This window comes from Ascaphus truei, chromosome 5, assembly GCF_040206685.1.
Source record: "Ascaphus truei isolate aAscTru1 chromosome 5, aAscTru1.hap1, whole genome shotgun sequence".
NCBI classification, from domain to species: Eukaryota; Metazoa; Chordata; class Amphibia; order Anura; family Ascaphidae; genus Ascaphus; species Ascaphus truei.
This window is the reverse complement of record NC_134487.1, coordinates 274,147,002-274,174,574: the sequence shown is the minus strand read 5'-3', so window position 1 is coordinate 274,174,574 and position 27,573 is coordinate 274,147,002. Positions and strand designations below refer to the sequence as shown.

The following is a 27,573-nucleotide window of genomic DNA, read 5'->3' as shown; positions in this document are numbered from 1 at the left end:
TGGTAAATCTGGTGTCATTTTTGTTGCAGTTTTGCAACCAGGAAACTTTAGTAAAAAAAAAAAGTGTTATAGGATTTTTTAAATTGCATCAATTCCAATTAATACATGTATAAAAAAAGGTATATCATTGAAAATATATATCAAATAATATGGATGAGAAATGCTCTTTAATAGATCTTGTACAAGATGTAATGTAAAACAAACGCAAACGTCATCGTACTGAATGAATGTCTTTATTTATATAGCGCCATTAATGTACATAGCGCTTCACAGCAGTAATAGTTACAATCATATAAATAACACAAAGGGAAGAAGTGCATAGACATAAAAGTAACATTTAGGAAAGGGAGTCCCTGCTCCGAAGAGCTTACAATCTAAGTGGTAGGTAGGAAGAATGTACAGAGACAGTAGGAGAGTGTTCTGGTAAGTGCGTCTGCAGGAGGCCAAGGTTAATGTGTGAGGTGTTAATTATCAGCCATGGAGCTACTCATATGCTTCCTTACGCAGGTGTGTTTTAAGGTGGGTCTGCGTGTACTGCACCGACACACTTTATTCGAGCAAATACCCAGTATGTACCTGGCAGATACCTGGAATGCGCCGCTCCTCACCTCTGACAAGCCCCGTTGCGTTTGCCTTCCCAGCCTGGGTTCATGCCTGGCTGACGGGCGGCTGATCTGTTAAATGATAATGATTAGGATTTAATAGGCTGCAATGCATCGCGTGTCTACCAGATGGCATAAATTCATGAATTGTAATGCAGTATATATATATATATACTGTGCAGTATTGCAGCCAGCGGGAATAAAATGCTTCAATCCCTGCCTGGAAAATAACCCAATGCACTCGGGCAGAAAACAGTCACAAACCTCAATACACCCGGGTATACCCGAATTCGTGGGACTAGCCGAGCTCGAATAAAGTGTGTCGCCAGTGTAGCAGCATACTGTTCTGTACATAGAAGACATCAATGACATGACTTTAGAAAGATATTTTCCTATATCATTGACTAATTTAGTATGAGATTAATGTTAATTAATTATGTGTAAACCTCTCTTCTGCTCCTTGAAACAAAAGTAGCTGCAATATAAACTAAAAATAATTGTGTTGATATAGATACTATAAAAATAAATTTTAAATAAGAACGTGTGCCTTATTGCTGTGTGGTTACGTAATGACATGTTATGGAATGTAGTTTATTTATTTTTTATTTATAAAATATTTTACCAGGAAGTAATACATTGAGAATTACCTCTCGTTTTCAAGTATGTCCTGGGCACAGAGTTAAGACAAATAATACATGGTTACAAATACAGTTACATAAATGAACAGGGTATACATTATATACAAGACATTGCATGCACAGTTAAAGAAAATATATCTTATGAGCGTATGTAACAGTTAGTTACAGACCAGATTAAAATGTGAGACAGCCTTAGATTTGAAAGAACTTAAACTGGTGGTGGGTGTGAGAGTCTCTGGTAGGTTGTTCCAGTTTTGGGAGTACGTGTTAAGGCTTGTTATAAATATGTGTTTAGGATCATTCGTATCCTTCACTCTCCTCCCCCCCCCCCACTTTAATTTAGGATTTGTTTGAAGCTGGAGAGCAGAAATGGGGCACAGATGAGGCTCAATTCATCTATATCCTAGGAAGCAGAAGCAAGCAGCATCTTCAGTTGGGTATGTGCTAATCCCATTCCATCCTGAAGCTGTGCAGCAGCATGCAGTACTTGGAAGGGCTGTGGGGAGAGTGATCCACACAGATAAGAAACGCTCTTTAAATACTGTACTATCATTGTGTGATTGATTATGACTCCATAGTATATTTGGAGACTTTTGGTCCCTTGAAATTGTTGGAACAACCCATACTGTACATTCAAAACAAACACATTTTGCTTGAAGTTGTTACATTGTCCATGTTAGGTCTCACATTGAGCATACTCTACAGCAGTGTTTTTCAACAGGGGTTTCCTAGGACACCTTGGGTTCCGCGGACATCCCTAAAGGGTTCTCTGCAATTTTCAGATCATTTGAAAATTGTACCAAATACAGAAGAATTTACAATACATCTGATCTCAGACATGATATAAGAGAGGGTTGGGGTTCCAGAGAATATCACAATATAACTATAGGGTTCCTTAAACTAAAAGAGGTTGAAAACCACTGCTGTACAAGATCAGGTCGTGAGGAAGAAAGTCTGAAACTGAGTTAATAAAGCTTTAGGTTTGCTCTCCCATTCCCAGTAAGCACCAGGTCTCCAAGACAATGAGGTTCTCGTTAGCTTTAACTGATGGGTCTTAAGGGGCACCTATATCAAAATGAATTGAAAGGTAACAGTGTTGCATTATGGAAAGGTGTCATATACTGGACAGTTTGGGGAGGGATTGCACCTATGCCATTGCTATATGTAATGACATCACATCTGTCCTCTCCATACAGTATTTGAAGAGTACAAGAACATTTCAGGAAAGAACATAGAAGATAGCATAGTAGGGGAGCTTTCTGGGGACTTGGAGAAGCTGATGTTGGCTGTAGGTAAGTCTATTTTCTTCTAAATGTGCTCCTGCCTCCGGTTACTGCGCGAGAAATACAACAAACCATCACAGCAGACTACAGCAGATAAGGGGTTATTCATTGAAGGCAACGGGAGTTTCCATGCAATAGTTCTCCATCTGCCCTATTGCAGTTTAATGAATAACCCTCTTAAACTCAATGCTTCAATTTTTCAAAGTTTTTCAAAGTTACTGTCTCAATTGTTTGCAAGCTGTGATACTTGTAATTGCACCAACATGAATATTATGCAGAGGTAGGTGCACAAGTTTCAAAGACTGCATGTTTACCATCTTCATATTTGACTAATTAGTGATTTGTGTTTGTTTTAACAGTCTTAAATTGTAATTTTATGTTAGCCTGAGATTTTTCTTTGACCAACACAGCTACAAGTACTCAACAATAAATCTAGAGAAGTATTGTTTTGTTCTGAGACTTTTAAAGCGATTCAGGGCCCCCTGATTCCATACGTAAGAATATCGTCATGTGGTTTTGCACCTGCGCTTTTCTGGCCCAGTAGCTGGTAGTAAGAATGCTTCTATTGTCCAGGCAGCACCCAAACAGTAATTGTTGAGATACTCTTTGCGGAGTGCTGCTCATCTTAACATATTCATTCTGATTGTCTATTTCTCCTAAGTAAAATGCATTCGCAGTACCAAGGACTATTTCGCTACCAGACTGCACAAAGCCATGAAGGTGAGTGAACTACACAGAAATAATAACACTAATATTCTTTCATTTGTAATTGCTACCTTGCAACATAGGCCAACTTTAATTAACTTTAAGAGGCAATCCAAGCGGTACTTTAAAAAAAAAATGTTTTAATATATGCAGCCTTTAATTACTTTAATTGAAAACAAATCACTTAAGCTGCCGAACGATTCCTTCTCCCATGGTCGATCATGCTTCCCAGGGTTCACTAAATGGCTGCCTTTCAGTTTCAATCAATCCTTCAGCCAGTGTAAGTCAGCAACTACAATGTATTCTTATATTAATAATCTATTGTTACAGTTTGCAGCTCAAACTGCTTGGAACATTGGCAACAAATTATCACAAACAGGAAAGTATTGCAATGATCTTGCACTGTGTGCTAAAACCTGCTATAGAAATCAAAGGATGCCCAGTATATTAAAACTCATAAAAAATTGCATTAATAGTTGAATTTTAAAAAATGCAGTATGAATGATCTAATACTACCAAACTGTTTTTTTTTGTTTTTTTAAACCACACATATAGTATATTGCATGGATAGCCTTTTTAATACAATTCCAAAGTTCAAAAAATACCTTCTCAGAAACTTTAGCGAACTTGGCAAGTTAAGTTAGGCTGATTTTTACTGATCAAAATCCCTAATGTCAAACGTGCAATATCACTTAGGAACATATCTTTGGCATCAAATAAAATGAATCACTCAGTTATTTTATAACCGTCCTTTCACAAATGAAAACAGTTTTCCAGATTTAGGTATCAAATTCTAACTGCAAAAACACAATATGAAAGACTATAAAATACAGAAAATGGTACTGCTCTTGGTAAAGGCTTTTTAGGAGTTTCTATTCCACTGAGGAAGATATGATACAGCTGCTTCAAAGTTGCCAGAGTCAGGGCTCAGTTATATAGGCATGTTTATATTGGTAGCCACTTTTAAGAGATCCCACACCCAGCACCCATTATACTGGTCAATGGAGATAGACGAGTGCGCCCAAATTAGTTTCCCGGATTTTCTCGCATTTTTCCCTCCAAAATCTGTTTCGCGGCTGGATTTGGTCGGTTTTAATTCACATGGATTCATCAAAATCCGCCATTGGATACAATCCATTGACGATTTGTAGAATCCTATCCGTGGATTCAGCAATCCGTGGACAGATTCTTAAGAATCCACCAACAGATTGTTTAATTCACTTGATTGGATTCTGCGAATCCGTCCACGGGGAGGCATGTATTGGTAATAATAATAAAAAATCCGCAAAGCGCAAATCGCCCTTTTTTGAGATTGATCCGTGAAAATCCGAGGACGAAAGGCACCAGCCGATCTGCTGCGGATGCAAATGTGCCCCACAAATGTGCCCATCTTTAACTATCCCCAATAAGTCACTTGACAATCTGGTGTATTACTGATTGAAACTTTGAGCTCATGCAGTGCATTATATCCTTCACTTCTTCACACGGTTTGTCTGGGACATTTTCTTGCAGGGCATGGGCACACAAGACAACACCCTGATTCGGATTATGGTTTCACGCAGTGAGATTGATATGATGGACATCCGGGAGGCATTCAGAACCAAGTACGAGAAGTCTCTCTACTCAATGATCAAGGTAAGCCTGCCTGGCATCCTGTTACTTTTTCCAACCCTATATACAATCTGGAACCCTGCTTGCATAGGTTTACATCGTGGGATACATGGTAGGTAGATATTAAAGGGTGGTGGATGCATGAAGGTAATGGGGGTGTACATGGTACAATATAAATAAAATTGGAATATGGAATAAATTAAGAATTTAAAACTTACAGTATATGAAATAGAGCCTGTAATCTGGTAAGAAAGATTGATAGATCAGGTGGGTAACATAATCACAAAATACTGTCAATGTTTAAGTATTCAAGCTATAGTATAGTACCGTATATAGTATAGAAACAGAAATATTATCCATTCTGTGAGTTTGTACAGGGTGGATTAGTGACAAATAAACAGAGGCCTTGCATTAAATTACTGTGCTGTTCCCTGAAGGGGACACGCTTAAGTACTGTATACATCAACGTGTACAGAGTTAATTGGAAGTGATTTAATATTCCAGATGTTATCTATAAGTTTGCCTGGTCTGTCCATTTCAGAATGATACATCGGGAGAATACAAGAAGGCGCTTCTGAAGCTGTGCGGGGGAGATGATGAGTATGTATAGCACCTTCTGTAGTCTGGACTAGTACTACTATACAAGCCGTGTCCAGAGACTGAGTGATAGCTTTCTTCTCACCAAACTATCCTCTTCTGTGGCAACGAGTGCTCTAGATTTTAGCTGCATCCTACTGTGCAGAGTAAATCCCACCAGGGCAGCCTGAGGGCAACTATTTTGCAGGGATTTTTGAACTCTGAATGCCAGTCCCATACTTTTATCTATACGTCAGTGAAAAGCTGGCAGGGTACTGCTACTATATGTGACAATCTTCCTCCAAAACAAGGAGCAGGAGTACCAGAGGTTCCCCCTTTATATATAACTGGGACAAAACCAGCAACCCATTTATCAAAGAAAAAAATAAGTTCATATTGTGTGTCCAACGAAACCAGGTTTACACCAGAGACCCGGATGTGTTACCCCTGAGTTCTATGTTCTGTACTGTACTTTAACACAGTTCAAGTAGCACTTTATGTTCAATTGAACAATTTATGACCATCTTTCCAAACCCAACGATGTAAATAAATTAACAGTGTACTAAATTATGATACTGAGTATTAGTATACAGTTATACACTTTTATTTCCCTCCATACCAAAAGTCGAATCCGGCACAAAAGTGGTTGCACAGTGTTTACAAGACAGATCATGTAATGAAGACAGAATAGCGTTCACACTGCCCAGATCCTTCAACTAAACGAGCACTCTATTCCAGTCCCAGAAGATATCAGCAACACACAAGCAAACGGAGTGTCAAAGTTGAAGGTACTGTACAAACACAGTAGATTTATTCAGACATAAGTGCAGCACAAGTAACCAGGAAGAGGGGGCCCTACACATGCGTTTTGCTATGTGCGTCACTTCATCATGGGTATTACTAAGGAGGAAATATATGAATAAGGACTATTCCCATAAGGAAGTGACAAAGGTCATAAAACATTTACTGTAGGGGCTTGATTATGGCCACCTCTTCCTGGTTACTTGTGCTGCCTTTATGCCTGAGTAAATCTTCTATGTTTGTACCTTCAACTTTAGACTGGTTACATTTTGGTTTTATGCTACATTATTTAAATAGTTTGATATTATTGGGTGTCAGGCTCCACAGCTGTAATTATTGGAGATCCCCAATGATATGTTTTTTTGTGGAGTTATTCTCTAAGTAAATGTCCCACAGACAGTGCCTAAATGTTATATATGGGAAAATGAAGGCATTAAAAAAAATCAGAATTTCCCCCTTGGCAGAAAATGTTAAAAGCCAAGCAGATAAGCTTTTAGTGTTTGCATTGTAGTCAGGTTTTATTACCTTGCAGTTTAAATATCGGAAGCTCTTTTAGGGTAGAAAATGTGTATGCTCCTTGCACTACGGTACATTTAATCGAAGAATAAATCTTCTGCAAACATATACAAAGTACTCTGAGAAAAAGAATGCGCTGCATGCATGACAAACTGTGAGATGCAGCAGAATACATGAGTAATAGGCAATGTCACTATCATATGCCACAGCATAATCAGTTTCATAAATGTAGTAGTAGGGTCACCAACTGCTCTGCATTCAGTCTCCAGAGCGGCTTCTCCGGCACCTCTCACGGACCAGCTGTTCCTTTCCTTTCTAGCGCCGCTGGGGAGTTCTTCCCAGAAGCTGCCCAAACGGCCTATCAGGAGTGGGAGCTTAGCGCTGCGATACGTTTTGAGGTTGGAAAAGAACGTGACATTCCCTTCTCTCCCTGCCACGCCTGCTGCTATTTGACCAGTCGGTCGATTTTAACCCATATGATTTAAGCCACTAACACCGATAGGCTCCAGCATCCCGTCCTTGCTGCTTGTTTGCTAGACCCTGCTCGAGCCAATGCAAGAACCTGCTTTTTAATTAACCTGCTCCTTTTCCCCTGGTTTTCACTAGATGTGCTGTGGTTGCTAACACTATGCTTAGTCATAAGAAATCGCTGGTAACCTTATTTATGTTGATTTAGTTTTTTTTTTGTGTTCTTTCTGTCCTCTTAATGCATCCGGGTGCTACCGGTCATACAACTAATCCCTTGCGATTCTATATGAGAATGTATTGTTGACTATATTCTTTGTAGTTCTCTTTCTTTGTTCCAACACACTATTGGGCCTATGTACTAAGCCTAGCAGATGGCATTTTAGGAGTCAAATTGATGCGTGGAAATCTCAAATGTGATTGCGTTTACGCGCATCTTTATACTAACATTATTTTACTCAACGTGCACATTAAACGTCAAAAATGTTGTAGTCCAATACTGTAATGGAGTATGTACTAAAACAGTTGCATCTGTGCACCCAAAACAAGTTGAACGTGCGTCAAAATTGTCCACTGCCGTAAATTCTAAAAAAAACAAACTGTTTTTATTGTTAAATTGGAATTAAGTTGCTATGTATCAACCAACAATTTCTTTGACGCGGCACAGCTGTTTTATTACATAGCTTAACCAAATGTAATTTTTCACAGTATGATTTTTACACATATCACACTAAATATATATTTACTGATGCTTGTTATAAATTAAAAAATACACGTAATTATGTTTTCATGTAAATTGCATCAATCAAGCATACTGTGCGTCAAACAACAAATGAGGCGATGTATGTATGACGTCGCATACAAACATTCATACATACGACGCACATTTTATGAAGGTTCGGATACTTTCTAACACTGAAATTCTGACGCACAAAAAAAAAATCAAATATGACCTTAGTGCATAGCCCATATGTGTGTTTTGGAATTACTTTTTCCAACAGCTCAATGTGTTCTGGTTCTTGTTATTCCACAAATTCTGTGGGTTCTGTAAATGAATGCAATATGGCCTTAGTAGGATTAGTGTTGTGTTTCCTACTTTTTTCTAGTCCTGCTTTTCCTAACTTGTCCTATGGCTTCTGTTCATTGTTGAATTTGAATACTAATAACCAGTGGTTGACAAATCACCAAAAAATCTACTCGCCACACAAAAAAATCTACTCGCCACCTAGTACCAAACGTGTGCTGCTTGGGCCAATATTTACTCGCCCGGGGGTTAAATCCACTCGCCCGGGGCGAGCAAATGTATAGGTTTGTCGAACACTGCTAATAACCAACCTACAGATTTGAAGTTTCTCTTAGATTTATATAACCAATGCTTAAAGCAGCAAACCCCCTAGATTATTTATTTATTTTTAACTTTACCTGAACAAGAGATCAGAGAGCCAACATGTTCACTTGGTATTTACTGGGGACGTTTTTGGCAATTCCAAAATGGCGCAAGTCATGACAGTCAAAGTCCTGGCTTATTCAGCAAGCCTTGCACCCACCTAGTGTTTAATATAATATTGTTTTTGGGGAGTGGACTCAAATGTACTAATGACTCAATATTTACTGGAGCCAGCCCACGTTGTGACAAAAAGTGAGGTGTTTTTGCTTTTATTGCTTTGCTGGCTGTTGCAGATTCCCAGTCTCCTCCCTGATCCTTGCCATATTGTACCACAGATCCTTTCCAGTGCTGATCCTTCAACAACTTTGCAGAGAGATCTCCAAAGATAATATATGGGGGAAAAGAGGGCAGGGAGAAAGAGAGCAAGTGGCAGAGCAAAGAAAGGGACAAGACAGAAAGATAGAAAATTCAGAAAGAAAAAAGTTAAGCAAGGAAAATAAGGGGGGAGTGGAAAGTGGAGCAAAGAGTTAAGGAGCTATAGAATTAACCTTTGTAAACATAGCACTGACAGTGTGCACAGCTGTTTGATTCCACCATCATTCCACACAATGAAGGACTAACAGGTGAATTATTCTGCCCATGGTTATAAGGAGATACAGGCATACCCCGGTTTAAGGACACTCACTTTAAGTACACTCGTGAGTAAGGACATATCGCCCAATAGGCAAATGGCAGCTCACGCATGCGCATGTCAGCACTTCCGGCTCCCTTCCTGTACCGAAGCTGTGCACAAGTGGGGAGACTGTAGAGCCTGTTACAAATGCGTTATTTACATCAGTTATGCACGTATATGACGTTTGCAGTACAGTACATGCATCGATAAGTGGAAAAAAGGTCGTGTTTCACTTTAAGTACTTTTTCGCTTTACATACATGCTCCGGTCCCATTGCGTATGTTAATGTGGGGTATACCTGTACAACAGTGAGGGATCAGCTTACAGCATGTTCCCACTTTCAAAGTAGTCCCTTTATCACTAAGATATTGTCTTAGGCCCCCCCAAAAGAATAGACAAACAGATAACATAATACAATATGTAGAGTGTAAGTGAAAACTGAGGAGCCAAAGAACATAATGGAAAAGAAGTGTAGAAAGAGATAAATATAAAAAGAAAAGCAGAATAGACATAAAAGGGGCAGAAGAAATAACTTTAAAAGCAGCTAAACCCCACAATGAAAACACAGAGGGGCAGAGGCAGAGAGATACAGAAGTGTAGGATGCCTTGCAGTCCTTTGTGGACATGTTTGCTCTCAAGAACAAAATGCAATTGTTTATACCTCTCAATTTCTCCCCAGCTCCAAGGAACAGTGCGCCCTGCTCCAAATTTCAATGCAGACAGTGATGGTAAAGTTCTGAGGAAAGCAATGAAAGGATTTGGTAAGGATCTTGTACAGCACTGGCAATTGAGCCGATGTTTTAGCTCCAACTACAGTAAACGTTTAGTCGACTTATCCCATGAAACACTCTGGAGAATGGCATCCCAGCAAGCACAAAGCTTGTATGGGGTAAGGCTCGGGTATCACCAGAATGAGGGGGTCAGAATGTTAGGGCAAAAGCAAACGGAGTTTCTAAATCTAATGGGCCCCTGTGCATTGATGTAAGCACCTATTCCAATTGATTTGTGTTTAGCATCAAACGATCTTATCTTTGGTACTTTCATTCATATATGTGTCACTGGATCTTGACAGCAGAGTGACTTCTATTATTCGGATGGGGTGAGATACATTTTACAAACCATCCCCCTATTCCATGCAAGAACAATCGGTTGATGGGTGAGGAAGGGCAAAATATTGATGTTTGTGGAAGTAACAGGTAAAGTGGTGGGTGTGTAAAGAGCACCCAAAAGTATTCCTGCGTAGGGCCCACAAAATACAAGTACTGACCCTTAGGATTAATGACAATCTGAGGATGATAAGGGAGTTTGTATTTTTTGCAGGTACCGATGAAGATGCCATCATTGACATATTAACCCAGCGCAGTAATAATCAGAGGCAGGAGATTCTCAAGGCTTTTAAATCCCACTTTGGACGGGTAAGTCTTTTTTGTCGTACTTAGCCTCTATTGCAGGGGTAGCCAACTCCAGGCCTCAAGGGCCACCAACAGGTCAGATTTTCAAGATATCACTGCTTCAGCACAGGGGCCTCTATCAGTGGCTTAGTCAGTCACAATGGTTATATTTTGGTTTATTTTACTGTGGGATGGAAACTGCAGTATCTGTTCCTTTTTGCCCTTTTTGAGGGGTTTTGTCACTTTTTTATCCATCATAACTTATTTAATGTGTGGTTGAAGCCTATCCCAACTTTAAATTGCAATGCCAGAATAACCAGCCCCACACTGATAAGACCCAAATGGGCAAAATAGCTGTCTATAAATAGGTTTACTGGCTATGCACTTTAGCTCAGGCTGTGCTGAAATGCTGAAAATGCGGCAGGTATTAGCTTATATGGGTCAATGTCAAAATGGATTTGAAGCAAAAGGTGACACTGTGTGCTCATTTGCATGTCATTTCCCAGAATCCCTTGCTGCACTGGAAGCACTGTACGCTAGGAGATAATGGGGAAAAGTAGGATTGCAGACCTGTCTGAGACGTGTGAATGTGCTCACACAAGAGATATTTTAATTTGATCCCTTGACATTCAATATTCATTTTCCATTTTGATCTCATCATATGTTTGACATTTTTTTGCCCTTTTTTTGTCTGTGGACAAAAAACTAGTATAATATGCACTGATATTGCATTGTGTGCATATTCCTGAAGCAACGTTGCAATGAAAGTAGATCACAAATGATTCAATAGGATAGTTTTTTGTCTTTGCTTTTTTTAACAGATGTGCGATCTTAGGCTTTGTCCATAGTGAAAGCGAGCGCGAGCTACAGCGCTTCTTGCCTCGCACGAGCTTTCCTCTCTGGTTTTTGGAAAGCGAGGGGGTGGGCGCGGTCATGACGTGGAGGGGCATTTCAAGGAAGTGTCATGCATGAGAACACGCCGTTAGCAAATAATAAAATACATAATGCCATTCAATTTACAGAAGTATTCTGCAAACACATATAAAAATGTTTTTTTAACAAGGCATGTTTTCATGCATGACATAGTGTATATATATATATATATACAGTGTTCGACAAACCTATACATTTGCTCGCCCCGGGCGAGTGGATTTAACCCCCGGGCGAGAAAATATTGGCCCAAGCAGCACACGTTTGGTACTAGGTGGCGAGTAGATTTTTTTGTGTGGCGAGTAGATTTTTTGGTGATTTGTCAACCACTGTATATATATATATATATATATATATATATATATATATATATATATATATATATATATATATATATATATCCACACTATGTCATGCATGAAAACATGCCTTGTTAAAAAACAATTTTATCAAATGTGATGCATTGTACACTAAAAAAAAATTTTTTACAATTATATACTAGACAATACATCAGAAATTTCTCTCCATAAATTATCCTTGATATTTCTTTCATGATATGAATTAAAGGTTCACGTTGGTAAACCTCAGAAATCACATTTTCAATAGTCGAGTTGTCCATATTCTCACAGCAAGCGCAACTCAACTGACAAAAAGTTATTTGAACAGTATCCAGGCAGAATAGCTTACTACATTTTCATTGGCTGTTAGCCGCTCAAATGACCAGGCTGCCTCACTGCAATAGCAAACAAGTTTGTCTCTGCTTTTGGTATCCTTGTATCTCACGTGCACGTGCAAGCTCGCGCTCACTATGGCCATGCGCTTTGGAATACACACGTTTGTTTGTAGCGCAAGCTATGTAGCTCGCTCTGTATCTTGCACTATGGACGAGGCCTAAAACGTAGATAATGCTGAAGGTATAAATTAGTCTCTAGCTAAAAGACCCTGTTTCTCTCACGGCCTCCTCATGTTCACGATGTGTGTTTCTCCATGTAGGACCTCATGGCAGACCTGAAGTCAGAGATCTCTGGCACCTTGTCAAAGTTGGTTCTTGGGCTCATGATGACACCGGCCCAGTTTGATGCCAAGCAGCTGAACAAAGCCATTGCGGTAACTGCTATGTGTACTGTAACTAGTCCTTGGAGCGCTTTGCTGCAATGTTTCCAGCCCCACTTCTGAAATCAAGTCCACATTTCCATTGCATTCAAATCCTGGCAGATTGGAAATCTCTATGAATTTACATTTGGATGTTTTCCCATTGCCTGTTTAATTTAAGCCTGGTTTCACCTAGTTTAACCTATAGAGGTTTGTGCCAGACCCAACACTGATGTCCTGCCCCCTCATATTACCCTTTCACATTCCCATAGTACTGGAGTGGGGACAGCAAACTTGCATACGTGTTAAGAATCAACAGCTGTACTCTCGTTCGGAACGCTAAAAACTATCTGTACCACTTAGGAACCCATTATACAGAGAGATATTTCAGTCATTTCAGTATAATGCCTTGGCTTTGCCAGTAGCAGCACAAGTAGATGGTACTATTATATCCCTTATTATCCTCACTTGTGAAGGGATTTGAATCTTCTGTCCCACTCGGCACCATACAGTACATTGGATTTGTAATAGCTCTCGGTTATGTGTGAATTCATGCATGTGCCACTTCTACAATGTACACCTGTTTTTGTCCTAGTTTAAGGTAAGAATAATACACTTTCACCTGTCAAAAGGCAAAAAAAAACTGCAACTCCCAAAAAGCCCCACAAATATATTCTACAGCTGTGTGAAATTGAAAATAACTTGGATGGATCATACGGTGCGTCAGTGCAGCATGTAACAAAGAGGGAAAGTAAAGGGGCATACAAATATATTTTAGACCCCTGTAAATGGTGCTGTGTCTATAAATTACAGCATAAAGCATGTTTGCCAAACCATTCCTTATCATTATGGGGATGGGGCTTGACATCAGAATACTCCAGCTGAAATAACTACAACCGTTATGTTGTTTGCAGGGGGCTGGCACAGATGAAAAAGTCCTGACTGAAATTCTTGCCACTAGAAATAATGTGGAAATCCAAGCTATTAATGAAGCATATCAAGCAGGTAAGTCAGTAACAACAGGGGGACGTAGGATCATTTCTGCCTAGTTTTTATTTTAGCCATATATATTTACCTTTATTTAACTTAATTATATTCTACTGTTACTGTACTTATTTGTGATGATGGCAGTGTTAGCTATCAGTGATATAAGTGATTTCACATGTTATTTGGCATCTATATCAATAGCGCCTCTGTCTTCTGGCTCCTTCCCATTGTGTCTGGATATTCCAGCGCGTTTCTTTGCTCAGAACACATAAAATATATCCCATGTGTTGACTATAGATTGTGCTGTCAGGCAAAACACTCTGCTCTTGTTTTTTTTCCCCCAATGCAACTACTGTAGGTGAAAGTATAAGAATCGCCCTATTAATACACATATCTTAAGTACCCTCTTTCACTCAAGCCATGTTTGGAAAGCAGTGAGTACTTAAAGATAAAACGCATCTATGCAGATCTGCTGATTATTGGAACGTGAAACAGATCCCTGTATACTAGATGAGCTTTATAATGATTCCAGCTGTTGACCAAGCAAGAGCTGCACATTTCTTTAGGTCCTGATTTCTGTCTTCCGTAGAGGGTTTTGAGTGTAAAGGGGCAGCAAATAAAAATACCACTTATGAGCTCATTCACTTGTCTCAGATCCACAAACCTGCCTTTCCCCATTATCTCTTCGCATACAATACTTCCACTGCAGCCAGGCAGTCTGGGTAATGACATGCAAATGAACACTCACAGTGTGTTACTTGTGACTACTTATCAATTTTAACATGGATCTCTATAAACAAATCCCTGCCATATTGCACAGCTTTTTCAGCACAGTCTGGGTTAAAGAAGTGCACGGCCATTAAACCTACTCACAGAGGGCTGTAAAGGGGAAATGTCATATAGTCTTGCTTTATTCTTTCTGGCAGTAAAAGGGTTCATAGCCGGTTGTAGATGTTAGGGTCTTGTTTAGGACTTTCTCAGTAGAAGAGAAGCCGCTCTGGTTGGTAACATTCGCAATCTCTTCCTTCCCACACACCAGCCTTTCACAAGTCCCTGGAAGACGCTATAAGCTCCGACACATCTGGACATTTCAAAAGGATCCTCGTATCTCTGGCACTGGTTAGTTATCACCATGGAGCAATGATAAAACATTACCTGTGCATAACTAAACAGATATATACACACACATCTACATAGATACATTCTCTCATAAACACTAAACTACATCAACATACACAAACACCAATACAAAACTATTCATGCAAACAGAAGAACACACAGAGCTCTGCACCCACATTACATGCAGGAACGATACACACATTGTGGCTATTATCTTTCCCTACAGGGTAACCGGGATGATGGTGATGAGGATCTGGATAAAGCGCAAGAGGATGCCAAGGTAAGGCCTGGGACCCGCTGCGCACGGCGGCGCGGGCGGCTGCACGGGCTTTCCCCACCAGCAGGGGAATCTTCGGGAGCCGGTCCCGGTCCCCCCTGGCTGCACAGCTCACTACACGCTGTGACGCGTCAGCCGCTATGGGATACAAGAGAATTGTGATCCCTAGCTTCGACGCGTCACGTGGTGTGGCTGTGAGCCAATGAGGAGGGGAGGCTTCGGGAGGAGGAGAGGCTTCGGGGAGCGGGGAGGAGTGTGGAGTGCCTGCCTCTGTGTGTGTGTGTGTGTGTGTGTGTGTGTGTGTATGTATGTGTAGTAGTGCCTGCGTGTGTGTGTGTGTGTGTGTGTGTGTGTATGTGTGTGTGTGTGTGTGTGTGTGTGTGTGTGTGTGTGTGTGTGTGTGTGTGTGTGAGAGAGTGCCTGCGTGTGAGAGAGTGCCTGCATATGTGTATGACAGGCCGAGCCCGTGGAGGGAGGGGGGGGAGAGTAGCGGGTCCCTCCGCTCAAGCCACGCCCCCCCTCCCGCTCAAGCATCCCACTCCCTCCCACCTCCCGCTCCCTACAGACCACATATCGCGGTCTGTGTATGTCAGCGCCCCGCCTGTCTGCAGTGCGGGAGCGCTGACGGAGGGAGCGGGGCCTTAGCCTAAGAGCAAGTACAGTAGCGGTGTGAGTGGATAACAAAGCAATTAACAGGCACAACTTTGTTTATTATTCACAGCGGACGAAAGCAATGTTATAAGGCAGAAAAGGAAATAAAAGTTATAAAGGAAGAAAGAGAAGGTATATATAATGAAGGGAAAAAAGGCATATATAAACAGGGAAGTGGTGCAAATGTCTCGCACAGCTGGGAAGTGAAGAAAAAAACTGCTATTGAAATAAAGGGGATGCTCAGTACAGTATAGTAAAACTCCTTAAAAATGGCATTAAGTGTTTAAGTAAAAAAAAAAAAATATATATATATATATATATATATATATATATATATATATATATATATTGTCAGTATTATCTACAGAAATATCTATTAGTATTACTACAGAACTAATTTATTTTTTTAAATACACATGTAGGATATTGCATGGATTGCTCCTTTAATGCAATTTTTAATGAGTTTTAATATACTGAGCATCCTTTGATTTCTATAGCAGGCTTTAGCCCACCTCCCCAGCAGTGCAAGGTATTTGTAACACTTTCCTGTTTGTGATCATTTGTTGCCAATATTCCCAGCAGTTTGAGCTGCAAACTGTAACAATAGATAATGTTACCTTAGTGAGATAAGAATACATTGTACAGTAGCTTGATTGAAAGTGAAAGGCGGCCATTTAGTGAACCCTGGGAAGCAGGATCTTTGCAGATCACAGGAGAAGGGATCGATCAGTAGTTTAGGTAATTTGTTTTCAATAAAGGTCATCAAAAGCTACAATGTATTAAAACAAAACTTATTATTTTTAATTTTTTTTAAGTGGCGCTTAGATTGCCTTTTTAATGCACTTTAAATAAAATGACATTTAGAGTGCCTTGCTTTTTTTTATTTCAGTTACATTGGGTGGGGCCTTACCCCCTTTTTTTTTTTTTAATAATCTCTTCCATCTGCAAAAGAATGGCACCAGATTGCCTTCTCTTTGATAAATATGGTGCTCTTTTTTATACTGGCTTTGCCCGCTGTGCAAACTTTAGTAAATAATCCTGAGTGCGGTTCACATATGCACCAGCAGATGGAGCAATGGCTCCACTAACATGGTTTTCTCCACATGAATTCTGCATCATTCTCAGATGCACAAATGGCAAAGAGCTATAACGACACATATTTTGTTCCTTAAAACTGAATTCTTGCCAACTCACCTATGAGAGTTTTTTTTTTTAAATTAAACTGAAACAGTGCCGATGGGGGCACTATTGCATGGAAATGCACCCTGAAGTCAAGATTAGAGACGGACAAATTTTTCGCTGACATTTAACAAACTCCACACAGAGGGAAACTGATGGCGGACTCAGGAGCATCCGCCCAAATGTTTTAGTGCCCAGTCCCCCTGCGGATATCTGATCACAGATCGAATTTCGGTTAAAAAAAAAAAAAATCCGCGGTTAGGATTTTGACTAATTCGCCAAATTCCCCCGGTGTCTTCCCAAACTATCAAGGAAAGTCCCCTCCTGCTGCTGCTTTTAAAATCACATTACCTGTAGTGTATTTTTGTTCTTAGGAAAATCATTTTGTGATTGAATATAAAATCGGTATCAAGTTGTTTTTTGTTTTATAATCGTAAGACATCGGGTCACCCGACTCTCCTGATCTCGCTTGTCCATCCTCCCTGATCACTCGGAGGTACTGCATGGAACATACAGAAGGCAGTAGTAGAGTGGAAGGTGGGATGGATGGCGAATTTGATATAGAATGCATTGAAGTCTTCTCTGACATACAGTTGGGCAGCAGCCACAGCTGTGAATAATACTTTTATTTGATTATTGTATCTCTGTTGTCGTTTCTCATTCCTGGGCTCTCTCTGTTTACAGCTGACATACCAAAATGCAATTGGGCTTGTGTTAATTATACCTCCCTTTCTCTCCCTTTCTGCCTATAGATTATTGCTTCAGTCCTGGTGAGTAATAATGCATATGATTACACTTTTTGCGGGTTTTATGATCTATTCCTCTGTGGGTCAGTATTACATTTAATGGGTTTATTAACAAACTCACTCTCTGTGCTATGCTGTGCTTGGGAAGCCCAGTAAAAGGAATATGCTTACTATGAATGCTACAGTTACTGTACTGCAGATACTTTAAGCCAGGGGGGGGCGCTAGATTCTCTGTGGGGGGCGCGGGGTTTCCAGAGGCCCTGCGCGCTTCCCAAAGGCATTTAAATTACATGCCAGCGGAGCGGCGAAGGCCTCTGTAAACTTCATTTACCTTCAGACGGCTACTGGAAACAATGCGCTGCCAAATGGCGCCACGGGGTCATGTGCCACTGCGTGGCAACGTGGCGTCTGAACGCCGAGCCAAGGTATGGAGGGGGGTGCGGGGAAAGATTGCGCACCCCTACTTTAAGCTGCTAACATTTTCTTTTCACTTGGTTGTCTTCTACGTGTTATTCCTCCCCCCCCCTACCCTCTGTTTATTTCCCTCTATCTCTGTCACCTTTGGGATCTGTGTGTTGACTCTCACCTCTCTCGTTGTCTCTATGACTTGATTGTTGTAGGAGGTCTCTGATTCTGGATCTGGCGAGGCCAGCTCCCTAGAGACGCGTTTCATGACCATTCTGTGCACACGAAGCTACCCGCACCTAAGAAGAGGTGAGGTGCTAGGATGCCCATCTCACTCAGTGTGTCTTGCTCTCCATGTCAATGCTCTGTAAACACCCCAGTTTCATACAGTAGCTCCTCATACATTCCCTCCATCCCCCAGCTCACTAACACAGTCAGCTACTTCATGGGCCCCTGTCCTGATAACGCCCATGAACTCCTAAATCTGTGTTCCTCCCAGCTATTTTCCACGCTCACCTCACCTCTTGTCCCGCTTTACAATGTCTGCCCACTAGTATTTTTCCCAGTTAAAAAAACCTTCTAGACTTTCCTCTTCGACAAACAGTTGCTCTGACACCTGCTCCTCTCCTCTGCCGTCACCTGCCAGTGTTCCAGGAGTTTATTAAGCAGACAAACCATGATGTAGAGCATACCATTAAGAAGGAGATGTCGGGAGATGTCAAAGATGCATTTGTGGCTATTGGTGAGTATTTAAATTGACACTACCATACATAAAAATGATGCCACTGCATATAAGTATAGCACTAGACACATGATATACTGTATTAATATAATAATTACCCATGTGGAAGTTTGTATGTAGATATTTTTAGAGCCAACAAATTATGTAGTGCTTTATAAAACAGATAACACAGTACAGGGAATTATAATACAATACATACAACAAACATAAAATCAGATAATAGTTTAGGAAATGTTTTGCCCCATAGAGTTTACAGTCTCAGTGGTACAGTATGTTAAGGCAGGGGTGCGCAAACTGGGGGTCGTGAGATTTTATGTGACGCCTCGCCATGACAACCCAGCGTCAAATGCCACCGCGGGGTCATGTGACATCGCATTGCCATGGCAACGTGATGTCACATGACCACAGCGTGTCATTTGACGCAGGGGGAGAGAGCAGGCAGGGAGGGGCGCGGGGAGAAGAGTTTGTGCACCCCTGTGTTAAGGGACATTATGTTATAGATAGCAAGTGAAGGAGTAAGTACAAAAAAATAACAAAATCAATTCCTGCTACTAGTGCTGTAGATGGTAGTGCTTGACCATGAGAGTTGGTAAGTGTGACTGTGGGTGTGGAACAATACCCACAAGGGCAGGCTATTGACATGCTTCATTCAGAAGGTGTGTTGTTAGGTTTACTTAAAGTTGGGGAGAGAAGGTGCTTGGTGTATACTGAGTGGGAATTAGACGTTATGAGCAGAGAGCAGGAGTAGAGCATTGGCATAGTAAGAAATGAAAGCTAGTATGTTGGAAGAGAAGACTGCTTTGAAGGTTAGAAGGAGAACTTTACAGGGGAGAAGGTGAAATGCTTTTAGCTGTTGACCAAATAGCTTCTACACCTAGAAGACGAATGGGTGACAATACAAAAAAAAGTACTTTATCTAATTAATAAAGCACATAAAGATCAGCTGACATTAAAGGGAGGAAAAGTGGCAGTGAGTAAAGACACTGACTCTGTAATCAATGACTGAGTTTGAATCAGGAGAAACCTAGTTCAGTTCCAGGTGTCGCCACACTACACTACAGTAATTGTGAAGCGCTTTGAGTCCCATTTGGGAAAAAAGTGCTATATGAAATTAAACTATTGTTATTATTAATGTTATTGACAACTGATGCAGAAAATGTTTTAATAGAGTGGATAGGGCCTATACGAGACAGGTAGGGGCTGGCGTGGGAACCACATCCAGGAGAACACCGAAATGTTACATTGAATAAAGAAAAAATATTTGATTGAATATTGTTCAATATCTGATGTGCTGGATCTTGTACATACGAGGCGCAGCAACTGCGGATGGGGCAGGGAGTCATGGAGTAATGAACGTGAATCCAGAATGGGTTTAAATAAGATTCTTACAGCTAAAGTTCGAGTCTGGAATCAGAACATTCTGGATTCGGAACCTTGTGAACCTTTCAGAACCTTAAACCATAGGGCTGACCCCTTTCCTCTCTGGTTGGGGAACAATTCATTCATATAAGGAAGAATCAAAATACATCAGGGTTAGGAGCAAAGAACGTAAAATAGCTATGTACGTACACAGATGACGTACTTTTTATATGAAACCGGTGCTCATTTTAATGAAAATATGTTGGCCAAGTATCTAATTTTTTTTTAGTTTCAATCTTTTTTTATTGTATTTTTTGAGACGTTCACATCTTCACATTGCAAGGGGAACATCACATTAACGGCGGTACACATCTAATTTTAACGTCAATTCTTCTCAATTGGAGTCATTTAGCACCTCTTTACCTACTTATACCGTGAAATTATTAGACACAAACTTTCCTTTAGTCCGAAGTCATAGAACAATCTAATATTTAGGTATTGATGTCACAAGACAAATACCTTTTCCAGATGTGTTATTAGCAGCTAAATCAGATATATTTAAAAATTGAAGTATTCTCTATCCAAAGTTATTATTATTCTAGTATTCTATAGTATTCTTTGGGAGGGAAATTTCATAGTGTTCACTTTCATCATTTATACAGAGTATAACGTGGAAGTTAGGGGTCCCAAATGTTAAAAGCTATTATCAAGCAGCAGTTAAAGCTCAAGGTAAAGTCAATACTGTGATAACTCAGAAAGGTCTAATGAGATGGTATTACTGGTATTACTGTATACTCGGGGTAGAGTGAATAGAATATATCCTAATGCATCTGACCAATGTGAATAGCTGTGGGAAAAAAGGAAGTTTAAAGCAGGAGTCCAAGCTGCCGGGTTTCAACCCTCCACCCGCCCCCCTTTAATATGTGCATCAATACAATCCACACAATTCTAAGTAATTAGCTAAGTTGCCGATCGATCCGTTCTCCTGTGATCGATAGGCGAAGATTCGGCTCAGGGGTTCACTAAATGGCTGCAGAGGAGTATTGACTCTGTATCTGTGACTTTGTAAATAGTTGCTATAGAAACAAAAAAGGCTTGTTACATTATAGTACATAAAAAATGTCATTCAGAGTTGTTTTAATATAAAAAAAAAATGCTACAAGTATTTTCTCAGCACAGAACTAATTTATAAAAAAAAACACACATAGGATATTGCTTGGTCTGCAGCTTTAATAGAAAGATTTGGGCAGAAAATGTAGGTGCTAATTACAGCAGTAATAGGTAGTTTCTAATAAATCCTTGGAGTCCAATATGCTATTAGAAAAAACGATTCAGAAGATAAACCAACCTCCAAGTTAAACTAATAACGTATATCTTAGTCGCAGCAAGACGCACTATAGCATTACATTGGAAAGAAATGCAAGCCCTTCCACTTAATGCTGTACACAAACGGATATGGGATTTAATGGTCAAGGAGAAAGACATGATTCACGATGAAATGGAAAAATGTAATAAGATTAAATAAGATCTGGACAGAGTGGATCAGTCATATTGAACATAACCAGAGCCACAGTATTACTCTGATATAATAAAACCAACCCGCTGGATCGACAAAGCTCTGTTAAATCAGGGCTCATACCATGATGTGGGCGAAAACAAGAATGAACCATTTCTTCAAAGAGCAGGTCTCCTGTAGGACAGAGATACAAAGTACAGCTCTACTCACAAGTTCATAATGAAGTTCTCCATTTAATGTGAAAGCCAAGAACAGTGGATAGACAATGTTTCAGGTCCCATATGGACCTTTCTTCAGGGACCTGAGACGTTGTCTATCCACTGTTCTTGGTTGTTGCATTAAAGGGAGGACTTCATTATGAACTTGTGAGTAGAGCTCTACTTTAGTATCTCTGTCTTAGAGGAGACCTGCACTATGAAGAAATTGTGTGTCTGTGTTGTGTTGGTTGCACAAGCAGGATTCTCCTCGCCTGAGGCTGTTTCCCTATACTTTGGAATTGGACTCAAATAAGAATGGACATTTTGTTCCCTGAGTTAACATAGTATCCACAAAGCTCATTTTTCGTAAAACAACAGCCATACTCTCATTTGCATAGGCTTAATATCACGTTGTAGTACCGTGACGCCGCGTTATCTTCCAGTAACATGACGTTCTTACAGTCTTGATGTTGCTGCTTTCGAGACCCTGCAGTAGAGAGGGGGAAAGGAACATACTGCAGTGCAGGGAAATAACATTATGCTAGTTCAATGGCTGTATGCCTAACCCGTGCAGACACTGCAAAAGCTCTATATTAACATCTGGATAGGAGTAACGCTAAGTCAAGGTATAAGATAAGTCCCTGCCCTAACTTTAACAGACTTTCGTAGCTATGCAATGCTACGGTGTAGGACAGGGGAGCGCAAACTTTTTCTGCTGCAGCCCCCTGCCTTGACTCCTTTGGTGCTCACACCCCTCTCGCCCCCTTACCTTGATGCAGCGTCAAATGTCGCCACGGGGTCATGTGATGTCATTTGGCGTGTGACGTCACATCACATGACCCCTTGTGTCATTTAACGCTGCGTTGCCATGGAGACGAGACATGAAGCCGGCAGAGTCAAGGTAAGTTGAGATTGCAGAGGCCTCACGCGATCCCCCGGCATTTAATTTAAATGCCTTGGGGAAGAACACGTGAGGTTGCAGTGGTGGATCGGCTGCAGCGTAGTGTGCCCCTGCGGCCAAACGCACGGGATCTCTTGGTCGCGGCAAAATGACCGATGTCCGATTTCGGCAATGCACTGATTGCGCTTCATTTGCATATCATAATCACCGATGCCCATTATAGTTAATGCCAAGCTCTTTAGGGCTTCATGTTATGTCATCGCCTTTGAAAATGCACTGTTAGTGTTAACGTGACAGCAAATTAGGTTAAAGCCATGTTAAGTGACTTAACACACCGATGTGAATCTGCGCTCGAGTGTAAACACACCACGACACGTAATCTTTGGATGATTTCTTTATTTTCTCTTGTCTGCCTTACCTTGTTTATTTCGGTTGTATTTTACTCATGTGTAGCTGCTAATTCTGAAGTCTGGTATCATCATATTTCTACGTGAAAGAGTATGAAAATATATAAGCGTTCTTTAATCTGATAAAAAAAGAAAGAAAACTGGACGAGTCAGGAACAGCAATGGAGTTATTAAATAGGAGCAGTGACATCAGCTTCAAGAACAGCTAATGTGTAACAACTTCCAGTCAAGTGCACTAATTTGATGATAGGAACAGTGACCGGTATTCAGTAAGCAAGTTAATGCACTCTTAATGATGAATCAACTTCCATTTCAATAAATGACAGATGTAGCCAACATTATTGCACCCGCTGGCGCATTGCAGCAAAACGTACACAACACACCAGCTGCCATTGTTTTGAACCGCTGTGTGGGAGAAGGTGATACCATGCTATTTCACACAAGAGGAAGACAACAGGTGAAATAATGTTGGCTACATCTATACATTGATGCATTTTTATCACCATGTTAGTTCGATCTCACTATATTTCATTGATGGGGTTGACACCACAAATTCAAGTCAAGTAGTGGGAAGCGCATAAACTTGTATCAAAACGTGGCACATGGAGGGGGAAAAAACCTTGCTCGACATCTCTGTGAATTGGTTGCATTCAAGCAGAAGCAATAGCAAAGCTAAGGTGAGATAGTGACCCAGGGAGATTGAAACTTACAGGACTGAATAGATTGCTTGCTGTGCTTGCTACTCAGTCATTCTTTTTCCTTGTTCCTCCTGGCAGTGCGCAGTGTGAAGAATAAGTCGGCCTTCTTCGCAGAGCGGCTCCACAAAGCTATGAAGGTAAAACACAGACATATATTTGGGGTACGAGATGAAGGCTTTGTGAATGCTTAAATCAGAATGAATCTAGCAGGATCGCTCCAGATTTTAAGGAGGCTTAGCAATAGTGCTCAATGTCAGGCAGTAGCTGCAAAGGCAAATAAGATCTTGTCTGGCATAAAACAGGTTATGGATGGATGGGAAGAAAGCATCATTTTGCCACTGTATAAATTAATAGCAAGACCACACCTTGAATATGGAGTAAAGTTTAGAGCACTACTCCATACAAAAGACATTATGAAACTAGAAAAAGTACAGAGAAGAGCCACCAAATTAATAAAGGATGGAAAATCTGACTTAAGAGGAAAAGCTAACTAATTTAAATGTGTTTACATTAGAAACGAGGCATCTAAGAGAGGATATGATAACTATATACAAATATATTCAGGGTCATTACAGGGAAGTTTAAAAAAAAAAGTATTAATTCCAAGGACAATACAAATTACACAGAGTATCCCCCCTTAAGGTTGGAGGGAGATTTCACCAGCAACAAAGGAAAGGGTTTTTACCAGAAGGAAAGCTATACAAGGATATGCAAAATAAGTAAACCTGGGAAGGATGTTAATCCAGGGAGTTATTGGGGGCAGGAATTTTCCCCCTAATAGGACTTGGGATAGTGTTTCACGGGGATTGCCTTCCTCTGGATCAATAAGCTGGAAATACAAATTTAGAAAAAGTATCTGTTATCTAAATTTAACATAGGTTGTAGTCGATGGACATATGTCTTTCTTCAACCTCATCTACTATGCAACTATATCAGTTTTGGCTTCGTTGGTCCTAAATTGACATTTTTAGTTTTCCTAATTCTGATCCTGTCTCAGCCAAACTGAAACCACCTAATTTACTTAAACCAGGACACAGTATAAGAAGAGAACACAGTTTTGCATGTAACTGCAACACTGTTTTGTCGCAATTGTGGGTGTTTTCTCTGAACCAACTATCTAACCCACCTGGCATTTTATATGGTTCTTTCACTATGTGATATGAAGGGTTTATACATAACCTCTTACTGTATGTGGTTGTGATGTAACAAGAGTACGTCCTTACTTCATGTATTGACTCCCAGTGTCAATGGGGAAAAGCAGAACTCTAATCCTGTATCCTTGTCAGGGGGCCGGGACAGATGAGCGGACACTCACCAGAATTTTGATATCCAGGAGTGAAATTGACCTACTGAATATTCGCCAGGAGTTTAAGGCCATGTATGAGAAGTCACTGCACCACTGTATTGAGGTGAGAGATTTAGTGGGCTGAGGGGAAGTGGATGGCTGTGAGAAGTGCGTATGACTACGTGTGGCTGGCATCTTATTCATGACAAACTAATCCCGGCTAGTTTTATCCTATCATCCCTTGCAGAAGTAGCTCATGGTAATGTCGCTGCCTTTGAAGCAAATTAACCTAGTTTGGCTCCCAATGCCAGCTCCTCATGACCTTGGGAAGTCCCTCACCCTCCCTTTGCCCCAGGCCCCAAAATTACATTGTGAAGCAAGGACTTGTTGTGCTTGCAAAATACTATGTTCTGTACAGATCTGCGTACACTGTTAGCACTGTATAAAGGGGGAAGCAATATTATTATTGCTAACTGCTCTCGTGTAGAAGATGTTAAACATCAATGTACCCACTGACTGTTATGAGTTACAAGCAGAGTTACAATACCAAATAGACAAAATACACCTTAACCTGTTCATATCAATCCCTTCCTACAGTAGTTACCTGTCTCAATAACAGCAGGGGAAAGGGGGGGTTGTTATATAATGAATAGAAAATTCTTCGTTAAGACAGACAAATCGTGTAACACATTTAAAACCCAATGAAAATGACTGTTTTACTGGTGATATATTCACTCACAAGTTGGGGGTCATTTTCAAGCGTTTTCAAAGAAGTAATTCTGATACCTCCATGGTGTAGATGTCAGAGGTATTGGGAATTCTTCATAAGACTCAGAGATAAACTACACAGATTTTTAGCACAGCCTTGGTTAAAGAATTGCATAGCCAGTAAACCCACTCACATACAGCTGTTTCGACCCAGGGACAAAACGGTGTGTGTTTTTAGGGAATTAGTACTCGGATATAAGAAAGGTTGTCACTCAGAACGCAGGGTTGAACTGGCTTGGGAAGGATTAATAACAGTAGGGAGCGCTGTATGACAGAATGCATTGGCAAAGCTGCATATGTATGTAGGGGATGGAGTCACTAATGGTATAGCAAGGAGAATATGATTGAGGTATAATTACAAACCACTGTGCGTTTGGAAAACCAGTATTGGGAAAGTTAGGTGTGCTACATTACTAGATAAGATTCATCGAGAGAGCTAATGGTCTATGTGCATTTAATCCAGTAATAACGTAACTAGATACAGGGGTATATAAACAAATTCAGGGCAGAGTTTCTGTATCCGTATGTAATTCTCCAACGCAATATTTAGTACTCATTATTCCGTCCTGCAGAGCGAAACATCAGGGGATTATAGAAAAGCGCTGCTGATCCTCTGCGGTGGAGATGACTAAACCAAGGAGACCTGTCACCAACTCGTGGCCCTCAAGAGTCCACACACCCAATGTCTTTACAGTAGCTAGTATCCTGGACCTGCTGAGCACCTGTGGAAAGCAAATCTCACGAAGCTAAAGAAAGCGCACCAAAGAAACACTTAGCATGGGAAGTGGGAGGGAGGTTGGGAGGGAAGGGATAGGTTGGGAAGGGTAGGTAATCAGATTTGGGGATTTTAGTGGTAGGAAGGGATTCACACTGCCTCTGTAAGGCAGATACCGTTGTGTACATGGTACATAAAGATAGTATTACCCTGATTTTTTTTTTTAAACCAACAAATGTATTGCTGACCCTTCCTGCATGGAAGGATCTAACCAAGAATAAATAAAAAGTATCTGGATGGACATGCTCACTGCCCATTGTTTAATTTCTTATGGGGTGCAATGAAGTATGGAAGCATGAAAAATACACCACTGACTCTACTGGCTATTCATTCAACTGTCAATATGTCTATTGCATGGAAATGGTCATTGAAGTCAATAGAAGTTTTCAGGGGGGGGGGCTCCTCAGATTTCCAAATGCTGGGCCGGTAGATGCTGCCAGGGGAGGAGGAGATCTGCACTTACAGTACATGGCCAGCAGGGCTGCTGCATCCGATTCCAGCCATGTGAAGGAGTTTCTGAGCTCCCATTGGCTGGCTTTTGTTCTCCTCTCTGCTCCAGCCCCAGGTCAGTAAGTGTTTATGTATAGTGGATGTATTGATCTGTGTGAATGTTGCATGTATCTGGTGTATATGTAAGTCGCGTGTATCTGATGTGTATACGGTATCTGATGGTTTGATGTATTTGTATTGTACTGTATATGGTGTGTGTATTGTATTTAATGTGTATGTGTGTATAGTATATGTATTGTGCACACATCGGTGTGTGTGTGTATGGGTCATGACTCTAATGTGAGTATGTTTGAGGTTGTATGCATCTGATGTGTGTATGCCTGTGGTGCATGTAACTGCAGTTTGTACGGTATGTGTGTGTGTATTGTACAGTATGTAGAT

The 27,573-nt window shown here is 40.6% G+C and overlaps 1 protein-coding gene across 2 annotated transcripts in view; it reads left to right on the top strand.

The window, feature by feature from the left end:
- Positions 1-26,928, top strand: part of ANXA6 (annexin A6) — a 69,766-nt gene extending 42,838 nt beyond the window's left edge. For both annotated transcript variants that reach the window (XM_075602118.1, XM_075602117.1), the window contains 18 exons: positions 1,584-1,677; positions 2,437-2,532; positions 3,185-3,243; positions 4,741-4,863; positions 5,381-5,439; positions 7,052-7,130; positions 9,937-10,018; positions 10,578-10,672; positions 12,572-12,685; positions 13,585-13,675; positions 14,697-14,776; positions 15,003-15,056; positions 17,636-17,653; positions 18,250-18,343; positions 18,681-18,776; positions 23,933-23,991; positions 25,141-25,263; positions 26,480-26,928. In XM_075602118.1, coding sequence (XP_075458233.1) covers positions 1,584-1,677; positions 2,437-2,532; positions 3,185-3,243; positions 4,741-4,863; positions 5,381-5,439; positions 7,052-7,130; positions 9,937-10,018; positions 10,578-10,672; positions 12,572-12,685; positions 13,585-13,675; positions 14,697-14,776; positions 15,003-15,056; positions 17,636-17,653; positions 18,250-18,343; positions 18,681-18,776; positions 23,933-23,991; positions 25,141-25,263; positions 26,480-26,539 — 1,476 coding nt within the window. In that variant the 3' untranslated portion in view covers positions 26,540-26,928. The remainder of the gene's footprint in view (positions 1-1,583; positions 1,678-2,436; positions 2,533-3,184; positions 3,244-4,740; positions 4,864-5,380; positions 5,440-7,051; positions 7,131-9,936; positions 10,019-10,577; positions 10,673-12,571; positions 12,686-13,584; positions 13,676-14,696; positions 14,777-15,002; positions 15,057-17,635; positions 17,654-18,249; positions 18,344-18,680; positions 18,777-23,932; positions 23,992-25,140; positions 25,264-26,479) is intronic.
- Positions 26,929-27,573: the final 645 nt, after the last annotated feature.